The sequence below is a fragment of the Notamacropus eugenii genome, chromosome 5, assembly GCF_028372415.1.
Source record: "Notamacropus eugenii isolate mMacEug1 chromosome 5, mMacEug1.pri_v2, whole genome shotgun sequence".
Classification (NCBI taxonomy): domain Eukaryota; kingdom Metazoa; phylum Chordata; class Mammalia; order Diprotodontia; family Macropodidae; genus Notamacropus; species Notamacropus eugenii.
The window spans coordinates 146033404-146052737 of record NC_092876.1 but is presented as its reverse complement, the minus strand read 5'-3'; the positions used below and the strand labels follow the sequence as shown (position 1 = coordinate 146052737).

The window sequence follows — 19334 nt, the reverse complement described above, 5'->3', positions numbered from 1 at the left end:
CTCCTCCTATCATAGTTATCTGCATTCTTTCTTTTCCCCATTAAACTATAATATCCAGGAGGGCAGTGACCTTGTCTTATCTAAACTTTGTTCTCTGTCAAACACTTAGCATAAAGTGAGTACTTAATACAGGTTTCATGAATTGAAATTAGATTATTCCACAAGATTTTTTTAAACCACCAGGAGTTACTGAAATATTAACTCAGACTACTAAATTAGCTTCCCCCAAACCCCTATATTCCTGAATGTCTCTTAGTTGATAAAAGAGTAACTAATCCGAGATACTTCTCATTGTCATCAATGATCAGAAAATTTATCAAAAAATTAATGTCCACTTTGATGTCTTACTGGTCAGTAGTGATGAGTGTAGCATTAATGTCTAAAGATACCTCTATATCAATTCTTTATTGTCACCACCATCCTGCTCTCTGTCTGGATTGGAAAGAGCTAGTGATGCTGATGACTCTGTGGGAAAAGCTGATTTCCCTAGTTCAGGGAATGCTGATCCTGCAAAGACTACAACAGCAAACAGTTTCCCAGGGATACTTGAGACAGCAGTGAGTGGAGAAACCCTGGTAGAACTGAAGAGATTCAGAGAGAATATTTGCTAACTGGAGAATTGTGCTTTGAGGTGATCTTTAATGAATTTTTAAGTTTAATATTGTTATTAAAGTGAATTAGGTTGGGATTATTTAGCATCTCTACAAAGATTCTACAGTTTAAGTTATAGATAATCCGGTCTTGTTAAAGTAATAGGATCCTTTAATAAAGTGATTTGTTAACTGTGTAAATATAGGTATGCAATATGTCATATCAGGTTCATCTACAAAAAAGATTGGCTGTGGCAAAAGTCTGCTGTAACTCAGTAATCTAGTCATAGTTCTGCTTCCTGACATTAGCATTTAATGTACTGTTTACTGGAGTAAGTAAAACCTCTACCTGGCTTTTGAATTTTTTTAACTGTAAATACAGGTATTCTGTAAATAAAAATATTCTAGGGAAAGGCACATTACAGTAAAATGGATTGCAAAGTAAATTTTATTTTCCTTTCCATTCTTAAAAATTGAAAGGACATTTCCCTTGGAAAAAATTCCATGCTGTATTGCATCAGACATTTTCTTTAGGAAGCAGTTAAAAAGATGAGTTTATGGTAACCTAGAGTACCAGTAGCTGCTTTCTGAGTCAGCTAAAAGAGATTCAATTATAGTAAGCACTAGGTATTGAATTTCTTATATTATCATTCTTTGAAAATTAGCATTACAGATGTACATTATTTCATAGGGTCATGACAAGCCACAATTTTCCAAGATTTCCAATTGCTCCAATCTTTTGGAATAAATGAAATGTATTATATTTATTATGTTATAACACGAGGTAGATCTCTACATTGACCTGGAATTTTTTTTAATCAAGTGTATGCTTTTTTTTAATCAGATAATGAAAACCATATATCTACTGTACTTAACTTTTCTTTTGGTTGCTAGGAAGCTTAGGGCTAAATTTGGTCTGCAACTACAGTGATTAGCTGATCCTAATAGGCTTGTTAACATCTGTTCTTTGTGATCTTTGTTGCTTTGTCTTCTTTAAACATTCTCTGCATATTTTAATTATTCTATTATATGTTGTATTTAGGTTTTTTTCAGTCATCTCCAGTACTTTTTGGAAGACAATAAGGTAGAAAATCTAAATAAATAAATACAAGTCATCTCTTGCCGTAATGTTGCCATTGCTCACAGACTGAAAGCCATCACTAGCCAGAAGCAGTGCAAGCAGTACCATTACTGGAGAAAAGCATTTCAGTTATCCTAAAAATTAGTACTTGACTTTAATGTTTATTGGAACTAATCTTGTTTTTCTGATCCTGGGTTCATGTTAATTAGTCTGTCTGTCCTCATTTTCTTAAGGTTTATTTCTTCCTCCAAGTTTTTCAACATAATGAAAAGATAAATTAAAACACTTCATTTTTTTCATTCACAATTATAGTTGTCAGGATGCCTCAGCCTTTGACTTTGACCTGCTATAAGGGAAAGGAATGACTCACAGTGATTCCAAGGAGACAGCTTTCATTGGTCATGTAGCACAGATTGATTGCTACCATAACCACAGCCCTTTGTCTATCGTGTCCATTACACTGGTCATCTAGACATCACCATCTAATAGTACACAAGACTTTTGAGAGATGGTAGTTACACATAGCACAATGGAACTCCAACACAGAAATAGGGAACGTAATCTGCAACAACTTCATGTCCTGTAACTTCACAGGATGTTGAATTGACCTAGATGAACCAAATAGGCCTGGTTCATATAACTTGCTGATTTACAGACATTAATAGGGAATAATGGGCTACCTTACAATAGTCTTCTTACAGGTTACCTTCCACGGGTGAGAGTTCACAATAAAGTTGGGGATGGTTTGTTCATTTGTTTAAAAGAAGGCATGCTCATTCCCAGCTTCAGTGGTTAGCAGTTTTGTGAGACATCTGTAGGATTTAAATCTGATTCCTAAAGAGTAGAAATTTTAATTGGTATTTAAAAGATGAAGAAGGGAGATGAGAATCTTCTGGTCAAGATAAACAGCATGTGAAGAGGCCCTTAGACGATGTAAGGCAACTTTGGTTTGGGGCAGCTAGGAGCAACAACAGCTCTGAAGTAGTTTGGCTCAGAAAAGTGGTTCATATGGGGGAACAGGGGGAAGTAAGTCTAGAAAGCTTGGATGTGAGTGCAAGTGGTCATCCACGAACAGTCTTTTTCTTCTGTTTCCTACTGCTTTTTAAAATTAAAATGAGGAAGGAAAGGATTTAAACTTACTGAAATGTCGATGAAGTTTCAGAGACTGTCTTGAAAACTCTGGTTCATTCACTAATTATGTTCTGTTCCACTTAAAATTAACTCATTAGATTATTTTAATAAAAAAAATGTTTTAGCTGGATCTATGAACGTATATTGGAATAGTGCCTGCCTGATAGTATAGAGCTTTCAATATTTGCCTTTGTTTGACAGTTTAGTATAGTCTCTACCACTAAGTCATGGTTCAAATTGATCCAAATAGTTGGCTAAAAGGTTACCTTTTGCCCAGTGAACTTAATGTCAATAAGTGTTCTGTTCCATAAAACTATGTAATCCGGCAGGGGTTTACTGTTGTACTGACTAATTGATGCCACATTCTGTGCTTTGGTACCTTCTTTTTTTTCCCCAGTTAGCTATGAACAGCGTGTGGGGCTGAGATATATTTACTTTAGGTATTGCAAGAACTCAATTATTCTAATGAGCTTTGGTGCATCAGTTTACAAGAGTTCATCATAATTAAGGCCAAACTTCCTTGTCATTGTCAGGTTACTTTACATGCTCCCATCTGTGTATTTTATTCCTGCATATTTTAATGCATACTCAGTGCTTTCGATGAGAAATAATAAACCCCTTGGTTAAGAGGATTTTTTCAAAGATCCCATTGATAGCTCTTTTTCTTGCTTTTTAATTTTTTTTTACAACCATAGCATTTCTATGTTTCTAATACTTTGATCCATAATACAGCATGTCTCATTTTTTTAAAGACATGCTCTATCAACCATTATAAAGGTGTCTCTTAATGTTGAACATGAAGTAATGTAATTTTGCATACTTTATCCTTAACTTCTAGAATTATGGAATGAATTCAAGTACTGTAAGTCCACTCAAAGATACAGACATAAATATAAAATTCCCAGTCCTAGTTTGCAAGACACTGGATGGTTTTTACATTGTGAATCACAGACTACTATTTTACAGTAACAGGATATAAAAGAAGTCTTGTGGTTCTACCCTCTGCTTGCCACCTGTACTACATTTTTACCATTAGAGAAGGAAATTGCTTTCTCTTTTATTTCACATTTCCAGAGGAGAAATAGTTCACAACTCACTTTGGGAACTGTAGCTTTAAAGTGTTGCTATGGTCCCTGAGAGACCAGACCCTAGTGGCCACAGAGAGAGAGCCTTTCAAATCCAGTCTAAAAGGGCATATCTTAGGAATTAGGAGACTGGCTGTTAGGAACGTTGGAAGGTAGGTCCTCATTAAATGGGTCCTGTTGATGCTGCTTTTAATTAAATTAAAAGGAATAGATGTTAATATTATAGCTGTCATTTTGTGCCCTTAACAAAAGACAGAAAAGGAATAGAGTTTTCTTAACCATGTAGTTTTCTGTCATAAAATGGTGTCGAGAGTTATTGGTGTAAAGCTTTCAGTGAACATTAAATAGATGGAATCCAAATTCTCCCAACCAAATTTACTAGGATGTAAATAAAATATAGACTTTTTAGTGCTGGTCCAATTGAAAGAGGCTTTCACTGAAAAAAAATGAGGTTGTAGCAATATATTGGTATACTACATGGTGACTGCTCTCTTAGTTTACTTCATATTATCATCATATTATCATCTTTCTAATGAATTACCTATAGAATTACTCCTACTATTGCTGACTAATTAGGTAAACAGATTGTTTTGTAGATGCCTTTTCAAAATATACAGGGGCTTAGTTAGAGCCAAGCTGTAAGCAGACTGGGAAATAAATGCAAATTTATAATTCTCAATGTTTGCTTATTGCTTAAGAAGATTGGGATAGCCTAGCTGGCAAAGTAGTGTTCATTGTGAATAGCTGAGCATATTAGCAGAAAGAAAGAAAAGAAAGGTCAACTAAAGATTACTTTACCAAAACCTTTCCTCCCCTCTTGCACACCAGGAGCTCAGGAGTAGATGAACCAACCCCGCAAAACAAATGAATGAAATATTTTCATATATATACCTCTATTTATTGTGTCCAGTGATTGCTTAAGGATACTGAATTGGCGGAGCTAAAGTACATCATCTTAATTGATATTGCTTGAATTGATTTACAGACATTAATAGGGAATAACAGGCTACCTTAAAGACAGTCTTCCCAGGAACCCCCTGAGTGATGGTTTAAGCCAAGATCTAGTTTATGATACTTTTCCCAGGAGAAATTATAAAGGACTGTATCTCCATGTCAGGTCTAGAAGGAAACCAAGGGAACTGTTACAGTGATTTGTATGGTCTGTGCTATATTTGTCTTCCTGCCAGGAAGCACTCACCATCTAAGAGTGTTATGAATCTAGATTAATCTTCCTGCCTGAGGAGAAGGTGACAAGTCTTGAGAAAGCATCTGTATCTTCTGGTTTATTAGCAAAGATGAAGAAATACTAAATAGAGGGAAATAAACCATGAAGGAAGCCAGGAAGAAAATGGTTCTGAAGAAATAAAAATGATTCAGAACCAAGTAAAGGAATATAACAAGAGAAAGGAAAAAAGAAGAAAATATAAAATACTCAAACTGTACTGGATCATGCAGGATCGATGTTGGCTTTCTAAAGAATAAACAATATTCAGGAATCCAAGGAGCAATAAATGTCACTGGCCCTCGGAGGAAGAAGCCTCTTGGTGCTTGGCGACTCTTTATCAAAGAGATAGGCTGCGTAAATGCCTAATATAATTAATAGAGTGATACACTCTTTTCATGGAGCATGTTGCTGGTATGTGACTAAATACTCTGCCAAAATCCATCAAATCTACTGACCACTAATCACCTCTGCAGGAAGAAATGCTAATCACTTGTATTAACTTTTTGTAAGAATGACTGAAATCTATAGATTTCAGACTATGAAACATGAAATTTATATCTAATGACTTTTAAACACTTATTAGGAATTTGAAGAACTTGGGTGTAAGTGTAATCTCCCACATGAAGATTAAAAAAGAACATAGTAAGGCATGTGGGGGAGGGCAGGAAGAACTCGCTCAGGTGTTTAAAGAATTTTCATGGGGAAGAAGGACTCAGTTGGGTTTTTTGGGTTGATAGTGCAGAACAAGGAAGTAGTAGGTTGAAGTTGCAGGGACATAGATATTTTGGCTTTGTGGAAAAGGCTAATAACAATTTGAACTATCTAAAAATGGAATGGGCTGCATCATGAGGTTTACCTTCACCAATGCTCTTTAAGGAAAAGGTGGATTATCACTTGTCAGAAAGAACTTAGAATGGAGATATTTGTTGGACTAGGTTATCTCTGAGATTCTTTATCACCTTGGAATTCTGTGTTTTTGAGAATGGAATTTTGGAAGAGACAGGAGGATATGTGAAGTTAATAACTGGCTAAAGTGATGGTGCTAATTAACACTATTTGTTTTCCTGGCTCATTGTTTAAGATGTCACAATGATAGGCCCTAGAAAGAGACAGCTCATTTCAGAGAGAGCTCTTTGACAAGAGATTTGCCACACCAGTTAAGAGAACTTTAAACTAAACACTGTAATAGAGGAGTGCTTAGCTAAAACTGTAAAAATCTGATATTTAGGAGAGCAGATGGGTATACTGTAGAAAGAAGAAAAATGGTTAACTTTGAGGAGTTAACCTAGAAAGTCACAGGTGGATGTAACTAGGAAAAGAATTAGGAATACTCTTAGTGACCTCATGTCTATATACCAACACACAGAATATAAGGAGGTAGATACAGGCTTACAGTATAATTATTAAGGCACAATAGTATCACTTGTATTATAAAGTGCTTTATGGTTTTTCAAAGTACTTTTCTCACAACAAGTATTTTGTGACTTCTTGGTATATGGCAACAGAAGAATGTGCACAAGAAAATGGGTATGATACTACAAAATTGAAGCATTGTTCTTTAGAAGATATACACCTACATAAAATTCTAGAAATCCAGGGATGGGCACACTGGCAAGTAGAGCATATAGGCGAATACAGAAATAATGTGGGAATATTTACATGGTACTCAGGCAAATGGAATATATAGCTAATTCTTTTCTGATGAAAATCATAAAACTGACAGAGGCAAAATGTCATAATGATGGAGAATTGGAACTACCTTGGAACCTACCTAAAGTCACTTTCTATTAAATACACATCTGATAAAATTATTGACTTGTTTTTACCAGCAATTCTATGTTTCAGAAAGAAAAGAAAGAAAATGGGGACTACTACCTTGGGAGATTTGAACCATGTCACTTTAGATTGTATTATATCCAAGGAAAGAAATTTTGGGTGTTAATAAATTTTACCTTAGACTTTTATCAAATATTTTAAAAGTTAAAAAAGAAATTAAGGAAAAACAAATTAGATAGCCTGTCACTTAAGATTATAATAATATGTAGTGCTTTTTCAAAGTTAACAAAGTATTTTACATGTTCTGTCTCATTTGATCCTTACCTTGTGAGATAAGTGCTATGATTATCCTATTTTACAGATGAAGAAACTGAGACTGAGAAAGGTTATGTGATTTACCCCAGGTATAAGTGTCTGTGCTTATAAGCACTGAGTAGTCTTCTTGATTTTAAGTATACCTTGCCATGCTGCCTCCCCAAAGAGGAAATCAGGTCAAAGACAACTTTTGATTAAAAAAAAAAAAATTTTATTGAGAACCTATTGGATTACAGGTCCCTAGATTAAACAAGATGGAGAATAAAAGTATGGAAAAGACAAAGAAATTACAGTCTAATAGAATTGATATGACCTATATACTGGATATAAATAATACAGGATAGAATGTGATTGAGGCGAAAGAGAGATTTAGACAATAATCTAGGAAAACTTGGAGGAAGAAATTGTTAGCTTTGAGAATCAAGGAAGGCTTCATGGAAGAGTTAGCACTTGAGCTTAGTCTTAAAGGAAGAGAAAGCAGAGTTGAGGTGAAGGATGCATGTTTCAGGCATGAGAGAATAACCTGTTAGATACATAGATGTGGGAAAGGGCAAAACAACATTAGGTAATATCTAGTAGACAAGTGTGGGTGGATGGTAGGGTGCATGAAAGGGAATAGTATGAAATAAGGATACAAAGGGAAGTTGGAGCCAGATTATGTAGCAGGCTAAGATATTAGGAAGATGATTTTGGCAGCTATTTAAAGATAGATTGGGAAGCAGACAGACTATAGACACAGAAGTGGACATGGGTAGAAAGCTATTAAGGAGTCCAGGTAAGAGATTTTGAGGGCCTATTCTAGGGTAGTAGCAATATGAGTAGAAGGGAAGGGGAATGATTTAGATTAAAATTCTGTAAAGAATAAAAGACAAGGAAGGTATCCAGGGGAAAAATAAAAATTGACAATGAAAGAGAAGAGGAATGATAAATGGAGTAGGACCTTGGAGGAGACAAAAGAAAAACATAAGAGCACAATTGATTTTTTTGGTTTTGGCAAGGAGATCTATATCATTCTTTATGACCAGTGCAAAAGAAGATAAAATAATAGTTAACAGTAATAACAACTAGCATTTCCATTGAACTTTAAGATTTTCAAAGTGCTTTACAAATAATATCTCATTTTATCTTTACAACAACCTAACCCTTTAAGAGGAAACTGAGACAGGCAGGTTGAGTGACTTCTCAAGAATCAGATACCTAGTAAGTATCTGAGGCCAGATTTGAATTCGTATTTTCCTCTCTCCAGGACCAGCATGCTTTCTATCCACTGTGCAACCTACCTCACTAGATGAATTTTTGAGACACAAAGGATAGGAGAAGAGGGAGCTCATGATATTTTAAAAAGCAAAATTCTCATAATATAGTCAAGTGATAAAAGTTGGAGTTAGCCAAAAAAGACCAATGTGACTAATGCATACTAAATTTATTTGTACCAGTGTACCAGTGTATTATTAAATTTAGATTTTTAAAGGATGAGTCCAAAAGATGAAAGGAGAAAGAAGAGTACAGCAGAACCATAAGAATAGTATCAAAAATGATAAATCTCAACTTAAGCTGAATCATATGAAAAATACTAAAGCCAGTTTTTAAAAAAAGCATGTTCAGGGCGTGAGCAACAAAAAAGAACCCAATGCTTCATGGTAAATAGAATATAATATTAACAAATGCCAGAGAGAAGGTAAAACTATTCTATTCTATTTAGATTTTGTTGTTTAGTCAAAGGGAATGCTTTTCAAATTGGAAAGGGTAAAATAAACATTAAGAAGAATTGAAGCCAGGATGGGTGAAGAGAGAGTAAGAGAGCACCTTGTTTCTTTAAATGAGTTCAGTGATTTGAGCCCTGCAGAATTACTTTCTGGGAAAATGAAGGCCCTTAATAAATGCTTATTGATTGAAATGAAGTGAAAGGTCTCGAAGAATGCAATTACTGATTTGCTGATAGTAATCTCTGAAGAGTTTTATAGCAGTAGAGAGGTGTTAGAAAACAGAAGAAAAGTATTTCATAGCTCAAAAGAGAAGGATAAATTCTATACTTACAAGTTTGATATATCTCTCAGAAAATTCACTAATGGTTTATTTGACTGAAGCTTTGTGAGAACTTTGAAAGGAAATGGTGGCTTCTAGGAGCCCGTGTGGGTTTGATAAAAGAAGTCATGACCAACTAATATCTCTGGTAGTAACTGCTAAGGGACTTGCATAGAGAAAAAGATCTGGATTTTTGCAAGAGCATTTGATAGAGTCTCTCATGATATCTTGTAAATATATATAAATGTGGACCAGATGGTGATATGATTAGGTAGACTCATAGATAATTTGAACAACCAGATCCAGAAAGTGATAATTAATAGATTGATATTAACCCTGGGGGAAGGTCTTTCATTGTATGCCACAAAGTTCTGTCTTTCATTCTGTCCTGCTCAACATCTTTGTCAATGATTTGGGTGAAGATTAGAAGATATGCTTATTGGGTTTTTGTGTTATGCAAATGCTTAGTAATAGAATCAGAATCCTAAACTGTCTCAATAGGTAAAAATTGATAGATGATGCAACCTAATAGGGATAAATTAGCTGTAGAATTATAGCACCATGGGGTGATGAGATAGATTTTTCTTAATAGTTTTCTTTTGAATTCCTTTGGAATGAGAAAAGGGGTTAGTTGACTGTTAACTGCAGTATGAGTCAAATGCTAATGAAGTCTTAACGGAGGTAATCCCACTACATTATGTCATTGATCAGATCATAAGTGGAGTATGTAAAATTTTAGCTAGGTGTCTCATTTTAAGAGAGGCATTTACAGACTGAAGGGTCAACAGAAGAGGGTAACCAAGATGGTGAGGGAATTTAAAATTGTACCATATGCAGCAAGAGTTAAAGAACTAAGAATCTTTCACCTGAAGAACAAAAGACCTTTTTTACAAGATGTGCCTGAGGGAAGAAGGATCTTTACCAACTTGGAGGATCATGAGGAAACACATTGAGTAAGGGATGACACTCAAGGTGCATTTCTGTGCTTTTTTGTAATGGTTTCATTGTTTCAGTTCCGTCTAACTTTTTGTCACCTCATTTGGGGTTTTCTTGGCAAAGGTACTGGAGTAGTTTGCCATTTCCTTCTCTAGCTCATTTTACGGATGAGGAAACTGAGACAACTTGGTTTAAATTACTCTTTCAGGGTCACTCAGCTAGCGTCTAAAACAGGTTTTTAACTCAGGTATTCCTGACTGCATTGGACTGCAGGTCCAATGCTCTATCTACCGTGCCACGTAGCTGCCCCTAGAATTTCCAGGCTAGGAACCTCCATTGCTTGCACTGTCTACCAGGTGATAGATCACCTTTATAGGGATATTGTAGAAGGGATCTCTTTTAAAAGACAGTGATTGGATTAGGTGACATGTAATATCTCTTGTATAATTTGAACATACCATGCTAAATGATGAATCTGCTCGTTGTGGAAATAATTTATTTATATGCATTTTCGTTTTTTTCTCTTATCTGAGTCATCTGTTCCCTGCAGTGAATATAATTTTTAACATTATATTACCATTTCAGTGGATGATACCATTAGATAGACAGTTTCTGAAAAGACTTGTAGAAGACTACTTCCATTTATTTAATGTATATACAAATACAGTGTTTCCTCTGGCATAAATATGATGTTGCTATTCCAGGAAAGAGTACATCTCATAAAAGAATATTAAAATGCACATGTAAAAATTACAAAATCCAAGAAGTAGAAGGGACCCCAGAGATTGCCTGTTCCAACAAAGGTACTTTGGAGAGGTCAAGCTGCTATCAGTTTACTGCATGAATAGATTCACTGTCAGTCTAGGTGATTAGAGCCAGATTTGAACATCATTTATTTTTTCTTTAGGGGAAGAAGGTCTTCTTTTTGTTGTTCAGTCAGTCATATCCAGTTCTTCATGACCCTATGGACTGTAGCACACCAGGATCTTCTGTCATCCACTTTTTCTCAAAGTCTGTCCAAGATCATGTTCATTGTTTCCCTGATACTCTTGAGGTTTAGGGTGCTGGGGACCCCAAAATACTGACACACCGAGTCCTGCCAAATGAATTCAACTCAAGCCTTCTTTCAGCTAAAGTAAAGCACAGTTTATTAAAGATTCACCATATTGGGTTGACTCTTAAGAAGCCTCGCCATTTGTGAGGCTTTGTAACAAATGAACCAAATACAATCTGAGTTAAATTGAGTCTGAACTAGATTGATTCTGAGTGCCTTCATGGAAGCAAGATGGAACTTAAATAGAGAAAAGACTGTGGGAGGGATCTGGTTATCATCTAGTAGTCTAGGGCAATGGGAGGAGCTGTTTAGGGAGGGTCTTGAGGAGAAGTTCTAGGAGAATCTTAATGGGACTGGGGTGACTGATCTAGAGTTGGAAACAGCTGGAGGCAATCCGGAGACTTCAGGCAATGGAGGGCCAGGCTAGGTTAAGGGTAAGATTTGCACATGAAAAGCCAGATTGAATGGGAAGATTCAAGGAGGTTCCCAGAGGCTGTACCCCATCAGTACTACCTAACCATCTATCTTCTGCTACCCCCATTTTCCTTTTGCTTTTAATCTTTCCCAACACCAGGGTCTTTTCAAATGCGTCCTATCTTCTCATTATGTTGCCAAAGTATTTAAGCTTCAGTTTCAGTATTTGACCTTCCAGTGAATAGCCTGAATTGATTTCTTTAAATATTGACTGATTTGATCCCCTTGTTGTCCAAGGGACTCTCAAAAGTCTTCTCCACTACCACAATTCGAAAGTGTCAGTTCTGTGGCACTCAGCTCTCTTACAGTCCAACTCTCACAGCTAGACGGTGCTACTGGAAAAATCATAGATTTGACTATATATTGGACTTGTTGACAAGGTGATGGCTCTGTCTGCTTTTTAGTATGTTGTGCAGATTTGCCATAGCTTTCTTTCCAAGGAGCAAGCTTCTTTTAATTTCGTGGATGCAGTCGCCCTATGCAGTGATCTTTGAGCCCAAGAATGTAAAATTTGACACTGTTTCCATTTCTTCTCCTTTGATTTGCCAGGATGTCATGGGATCTGATTTCAAGTTAGTTGTTGTTGTTTTTTTTAATGTTATGCTTCAAGCCAGCTTTTACACTCTCCTCTTTTAGCCTCATCAAGAGACTTCTTAATTCCTCTTCGTTTTCTGCCATCAGTGTGGTATCATCTGCATATCTGTGATTGTTGCTATTTCTCTCAGCAAACTTAATTCCAGCTTTTGATTCATCTAGCCTGGCATTTCACATGATGTATTCTGCATGTAAGTTAAATAAGATGACAATACACAGTTTTGTCATACTCCTCCAATCTTAAACCAATTCCATATTTAGTTCTAACTGTTGCTTCTTAGCCCGCATATAGATTCCTCAGGAGACAAATAAGATAATCTGGTACTGGTACTCCTGTCTCTTGACTTGCCACATTTATTTGTGTTCCACAGATTCAAAGGCTTTAGTCTAGTAAATGAAGCAGCAGTAGATGTTTTTCTGGAACTCTCTTACTTTCTCCATAATGCAGCGAATGTTGGCAATTTGGTCCCCAGTTCCTCTGCCTCTTCAAAAACCAGCCTGCTCTCCTGGTAGTTCTCAGTTCACATATTGCTGAAGCCTGACTTGCAGATTCTTAAACATAACCTTGTTGATGTGTAAAATAAGCACTGTTGTTTGAGAATTTGAATATTCTTTGGTGATCTCTAGATATACTACTATGGGCAAGAATCTCATAGAAGAGAAAGGTCTGTCTACTTGCAAAATTCTCTTGCTAATAATTCCCGACCCCCTCCCCAACATCATTTTAAAATGCAATTAAATGCTTTTGGGAAGAGCCTAGAACACCTTAAAGTGAATGACTTTCTTTGTGACTGGAGACCCTGGGTACATGGAGGCAAACACAGTGTACACAGTGTTAGGTTAATTGCATATTTATTTTTCCTTTGCATGTCCTTACTTGAATTCTTCAAGAATGACAAAATTATATCAAAACATTCTCTGGAATAATAACTGTCCTTTCTAGGAAATGCTTTTTTTACTCTAATTTACATTAATATTTTTGTGTGGTCAGATTTCATGTGAGTTCTTTTATAAAGGAGGTGTTAAGATTAATTTTGTCAGACAAATACAGACTTTTATTCTTAGACAGCTGAATTAGGACTGGCATCTGCAAAACTACTTGACAGCAAATGATCATTAACTTTCTTTGTTTCACCAGTTCCAGGGATGTTGTTTTTAATCCTTCGAGGTTTTCGTATTGTAGTTTTCCCTTTGTTGTTTTTAAGTTAATTGTTTCCTGAACCTTTCTTTTTGAAAAACTTACATATTTTTTCCAGTTGTCAAAAATCTATCTTCTTATCCCCTTTCCCAACTCATTTGAAAACAGAAGAAAAATAAAGCCTGTTAGAAACCTTTATATAGTTAAGCAGAAATAAATTTCCACACTGATCATGTCCAGAAAAAGTTCTCACTTTGTGCTCTGAGTCTTACTTTTTTGTCAGAAAGTGGGTACTATCTTTGATCATTAGTCCTCTTGAATGGTGATTGGTCATTATGCTGACGTGATTTCCTAATTCTTTCAGAACAGTTTGCTTCTACTATGTATAAATTATTCTACTTCTGTTCATTTCACTCTATATTATTCATACAAGTCTTCCCAGGATTCTCTGAAACCATCTCCTTCATGATTTCCTATATAACAGTAGTACACCATTACATTTATATATCATCATAGTTGTATACATTTATAATTTGTTTAGCCATTCCCTAATTTATGAGCATCTCTTCAGATTCCCATTCTTTGCCACTTCAAAAAGAGCTGTGAATATTTTTCATGCCCTTGGTTAGAGTTTGTTTTGCTTAGAACTAATCCATTCCTTAATCTGCTTTTAGGACTAATCCAATCCTTAATCTGCTCTACCCCTAAACTGTTATGTTTGAACTTGAATTTCTCTTCAAGTCTGGTCTTTTCATCAGGAATTCTTAGAAGTCTTCTATTTCATTAAAGGTCCATGCCCTCTGTTCCCCTCCCTCCCTCCACCACCACAGCATTTTACTAATTTTTCTGGTTCGTTCTTGGCTATAAGGCTATATCCTCTGTTTTCCAGAATATTGTATTCCAATATTCTGTATAATGGTGACTGCTTAATTGTATGTGATTCTGACTGTGGCTCCTCAGTACTTGAATTCTTTCTTTCTGGATGATGTGAAAGCTCTGGATTTCAGTTCTAATGTTGCTGTGAATTTTCATTTGGGAGTTTCTTTTAGGAGGTTGCTGGTGGACTCTATACTTTGCCCTCTGGTTCTACAGGGTAGGTTGGGTTTTTTTAATATGATGTTTAGGTAATTTCTATTTTGTCATGCAATTCAGATACTCCAGTGATTCTCAGTTTTTTTTCTCTTCAACCTGTTTTCCAGGCTTAGGCCATGATATCTTACATTATTTTCTATTTCTCAGCCTTTTGACTTCGATTTAATATTTTTTGTTGTGCCTTCTATTTGGTCCATTCTAATTTTCAGGGAGTTTTTTGCTTGAGCAAGGTTTTGTACTTCTTGTGCCAAGCTGTTAATTCCCTTACCAGTTTTTTCTTTCATACTTCTCATTTCTTTTCCAATTATTCTCAAGCACTCTCATTTCATTTATAAAGTCGGTTTAACCCTTTAAAAAAAAGCTTGTTTTATTTCTTCCAAGAATTCTACTTGAATTTGTGTCCAAGCTGTGTTTTTCTCTGAGGCTTTGCTCATAGATGCTTTAGGACCATTCTCTTGAGCTTCCCTGCCACCATCATAGATCTTTATGATGGGATTCTTTTTCTGTTTGCTTATTCTTCCAGCCTGCTTCCTGACTTCAGGCTTGATCTTAGGCTGGGCTCTGCTATGCTTCTGGAGGGAAATTTTGATCTGGTTCTGTTGATGCTTTCATGGAGTATTGAGTGTTGTGTTGTTTCAAGATCTTAGGGACAGTCTGGGGACTTGCAAGCTGTCCGTGCTCTGATCCAAGGCAAAATGTAATTTGAACTCTGCAAGTTTTTGATGTGAGTTTCAGTTTGAGCAACAGTAGAATTCTGTTGGGCTCAGCTATTGGCAGCCAGATGGAAAACTCTGTTGGTTCAGAGTAATAGAATTGTAGGTTCTCCTTTAGTCTGGGACCCCTGCTTTGATTATTTTCCTGCAGTGTGGGTTAGGCTTTAACTGAGACACTCCTCTGTTCCTGGGATCTCAGCCACACCACTACTGCTTCTGAACTTCTTCCTTTCTTAGTATACCACCCAAGGTCTCCTTATCTGAGAATACCATCCCCAAGTGCAGTTCCACACCCCAAACTGGATAGTGGACAACAAAGCTGCCACTTCACACCTGTCCCTGTGGTGGTTCCCTGGTCTGGTCTTCCTTTTGCCTTTCTCTGGATGCTGAAGTTTGGTGCAAGTTCTTGGCCTGACTTCTTTGTCTTATCTTTCTGTGCTGACCTGGGCTAGACAGATGACTGACCCACTGCACCTGTTTCTGGATTCCCTTACCAAGATGTTTTCTAGGTCTGTTTGGAGGAATTTTGTGGAGGGGAATTCGGATACTTTTTCCTGCTACTTTACCATCCTAGTTCTGCCCCTTTCATCTCCTTGGAGCCCCTAAATTGAGCATGATTTTATGGCCTATTTCTGCGGGATGTTTTTATCCTCATTGGTTATCTCAGATATAGATTTTTGAAGAGAAGAAACAAACATTTTTCTGCAAGGCAGTTTATCTAAGGTATATAGTATCTCTCAAATTTTAATTTTAGCATTTGTTAGCACTAAAAAATAGAACAGATATTGGACAGTGGCAGTATTGATTACCTACCTGAAATCCGGTAACCTGGAGGTTCATAGCTATAGAGAATAATCTCTTGTTTATACTTCTTCATTTTTACCTCAGAATTCTGTGCACAGTTAGTCTTCTGCCTCAAGTCCTTTCCTCTACTGTACGTCTTCTGTATAGCTCCCAAAGTGATAATCCCCTGTTTAATAAATTTGAGTGGCACTCTACTACACTATAGGATCAATTACAAATTTCTCTTTGGAATTAAAAACCCTTCACAACCTGGTTCTAAACTACCTTTAAAATCTTATTATATATTACTTCCCTTCATACGCTCTTTGTTCCAGCCTAACCAGCCTTCTGGATGTTTTTCATACATGACATTTTACCTCTCACCTTCATTCTTCTGCATAGACTTTCTCTTATGCCTGAAATGCATCTTCCTCATTTGATTCACCTCTGAAACTTCCTAGTTCCCTTCAAAACACAATTCAAATATCCCTCTCTAATGAGGCCTTTCCTAATTCCACCTCATCCCCATCCCCCAGCTGCTAGTGCATCTCATGAAAAATTTGCATTTGTTGTGCCTGTAATTCATGCATCCTTATCCATGTATGTGCTTTCTCCCCTTGTAGAACGTTAGCTCCATGGGGGCAGGGACTGTTTCCTTTTTGCCATGGTCACCCCAGCACTTAGCACAGTTTGCAGGATGCATCAAGTGCCTAATGGGTTCTTGTTCATTGATTGAATAGGCTCTTATTAATGCTTCCTGAATTTGACTTTTGATTTTATCTTCTTTTCTTACAGTTGCTCTCAGATTCTACATTGACCCTTTTGTCTACTAGTCATATTTTCCTTGTTTAAAATAAATTTTCGGTAGCATGGTGACAGTCCTGATTGTTTGCCAGGTGTTTAAAATATAATTGCTTTTGTTTCCAACAGTGAAATAAGGAAGATGGGAGGAATGAGGAAAAGGAACTACAGAAATGCTGATAAAGAAGAGATGCTTTCAAGTCATAAGCCAAAAAAGGCCAAGTGGGAAACTGAGGAGCCACTGGATACAGGCCTTTCCTTGGCAGAGGACGAAGAGCTAGTGCTGCATCTACTCAAAAGTCAAAGTTAATTCTTTCCTTCCTAATAACCATGATGCCAAAGGCACTCGCTGGCATAAGGGTTCCATACACAGACACATTCCATGCCCAAAGGACCCTGTCTCCAGACAGCAGCCAAAATAGGTAACACTAGGTTAGGGTCTCTTTTCCCTCATCAAAGTATTGGATGGACTTTGAAGTCTTTGAATCAGCATGAGATTTCTCTGAGTTATACATTTTATAAGTAGGGAGGTTTTTTTTTTCCCCACATTTTCTCTGAAGTTGTGAAATTTTTTGTTGAAACTATTACAAATCTCATTTCTAAGTAGTATTAGATAAAGTTATAGTCAATTTTGATAGGATTAATATTACCAAAGATAAAGAAGTATTGTATGTAATGAACCAACCCTGAGAGAATGTAGTGGTGTTTTTTTTTTTTTTCAGATAACGGTAAGCAATAAAGTTATTTCTTACTAAATAAAGTACAGTTGTGTTTGCGTTTTGTTGGACACATTTATTTAAAAGTTTCCACAAGGGAAGGCCCTTAAGACAAAGATACTTCACAGATTCTTAAAACAATGAGTGTTTCATCTTCCTAAGTTAGCCTTCTCAAAACAACTATTCCTTTGGGTAGCATTTTCAGTTCTGCCAGCTGTCTTTTATAGATCCCAGAGAAGTTCTCTTTGTGCTGGACGTGCAGATTATGTCTCTTAAAGCCTCCTCTCTAATTCCCACTCACGAGCCCAGAGTTTCTCTGCAGTTGATTTGCCCCAAACTGGGACATCTTCATGCCCAAGCAGGAAACAAGAAATTGATGGGGAGTGAGAAGCAAAATGAAATGAAAATACTTTGGGATTGGTTACCAACAACCATTGCTAAAGTCCCGAAAGTGATTTTTTTTTTTTACAGCGGAGTTAGATAGGAAAGGAATCATTTGCATTAAGATAGGAATTTAATCTTAGTTTTATCACCTTTTTCTATGCCCAACAATCCAGCTTTACCTTAGCAGTAATGTTAAATAACAATAAAGTCGTTTTTGAATCCCTGCTAAGTAATTAGTGATGTTCAATATTAATTAACTCAGAAGAATTATTTAAAGTTGCTTTATCACCTGTAACCTGTCAAAGAATATGTTGTAGGTGAGAGTTTGCTTTTGAACATGTTAGAATAAGAGATTTAACAATAGGAAATGAGAAGTGTGCAAAATGGTTGTAAGGAAGATGAAAAAGGAAGGTAACATTTGGTAATAGCAATTAAGGTGGTTCACATTTATTCAGCTCTGGGGGCAGAATTTGGAATTCAGAATTCCCTTTACACGGGGGGTCTTTTATTTGAATAAGTTTCAAAACCTCCAAAAGACAATTCAGAAGTTTTGAGTAGTCAGGCATAGTAACCTTGAATTTATTAAGTATCAGCTATGTGCAAGGCACTGTGTTAAATGCTGCAGATGCAAAGAAAAGCAGAAAAAAATAAAGGCCCTACTCTCAAGGAGCTCACAGACTAATAAGGAAGTCAGCATGCAAACAACTAGGTACATACAAGATACATAAAGGATAAATTGGGGAAAAACCAGCAGCATTAAGAAGGATAGAGATAGACAATTCCAGGATTCATGATGGAAAATCCTATCCCTGTCCAGAGAAAGAACTATGGCATCTGAATGCAGATCAAACCATACTATTTTCTCTTTTTTGTTTGGTTTTTCCTCATGATTTTTCCCTTTTATTCTGATGTTTCTTTCATAACATGACCAATAGGGAAATATCTTTAACACGATTGCACTTGTTTTCCTTTATCAGATTGCTTGCTGTCTTGAGGAGTGGGGAAGGGAGGGAGAAAGAAAAATTTGGAACTCAAAATCTTACTAAAAAATGAATGTTGAAAACTATCTTTATATGTAATTAGAAGAAACAAAATACTATTTTTAAAAAAGGTGTAGAAAAAGACTTCCTGTAGAAAGTAGAATTTGACTTGGACTGAAAGTTGAGGAGGGAGAGCATTCGAGGCACGAGGGACAGCCAGAGAAAACATCCAGAGTGAAGAAGTAGGGTGTCTTGTTCAAGAAACAGCAATTAAATCAGTGTTCCTGGATCACAAAGAATGTGGTGAGGTGCAAGGTATAAGAAGACTTGAAATGACAGTGCACCAAGTGCTAGGCCTGAAATCAGGAAGACTTGAATTCAAATTTGGTCTTGATGCTAGCTCTGTGACCCTGGACAAGTCACTTAACTCTTTCCCTCAGT

General features: G+C 36.4%; 1 protein-coding gene across 1 annotated transcript in view; it reads left to right on the top strand.

The window, feature by feature from the left end:
• The window catches only part of DDX10 (DEAD-box helicase 10), a 323965-nt gene extending 306392 nt beyond the window's left edge, over nucleotides 1-17573 (top strand). The window contains exon 18 of the mRNA XM_072611177.1: nucleotides 16943-17573. Coding sequence (XP_072467278.1) covers nucleotides 16943-17123 — 181 coding nt within the window. The 3' untranslated portion in view covers nucleotides 17124-17573. The remainder of the gene's footprint in view (nucleotides 1-16942) is intronic.
• The last annotated feature ends 1761 nt before the right edge of the window (nucleotides 17574-19334 follow it).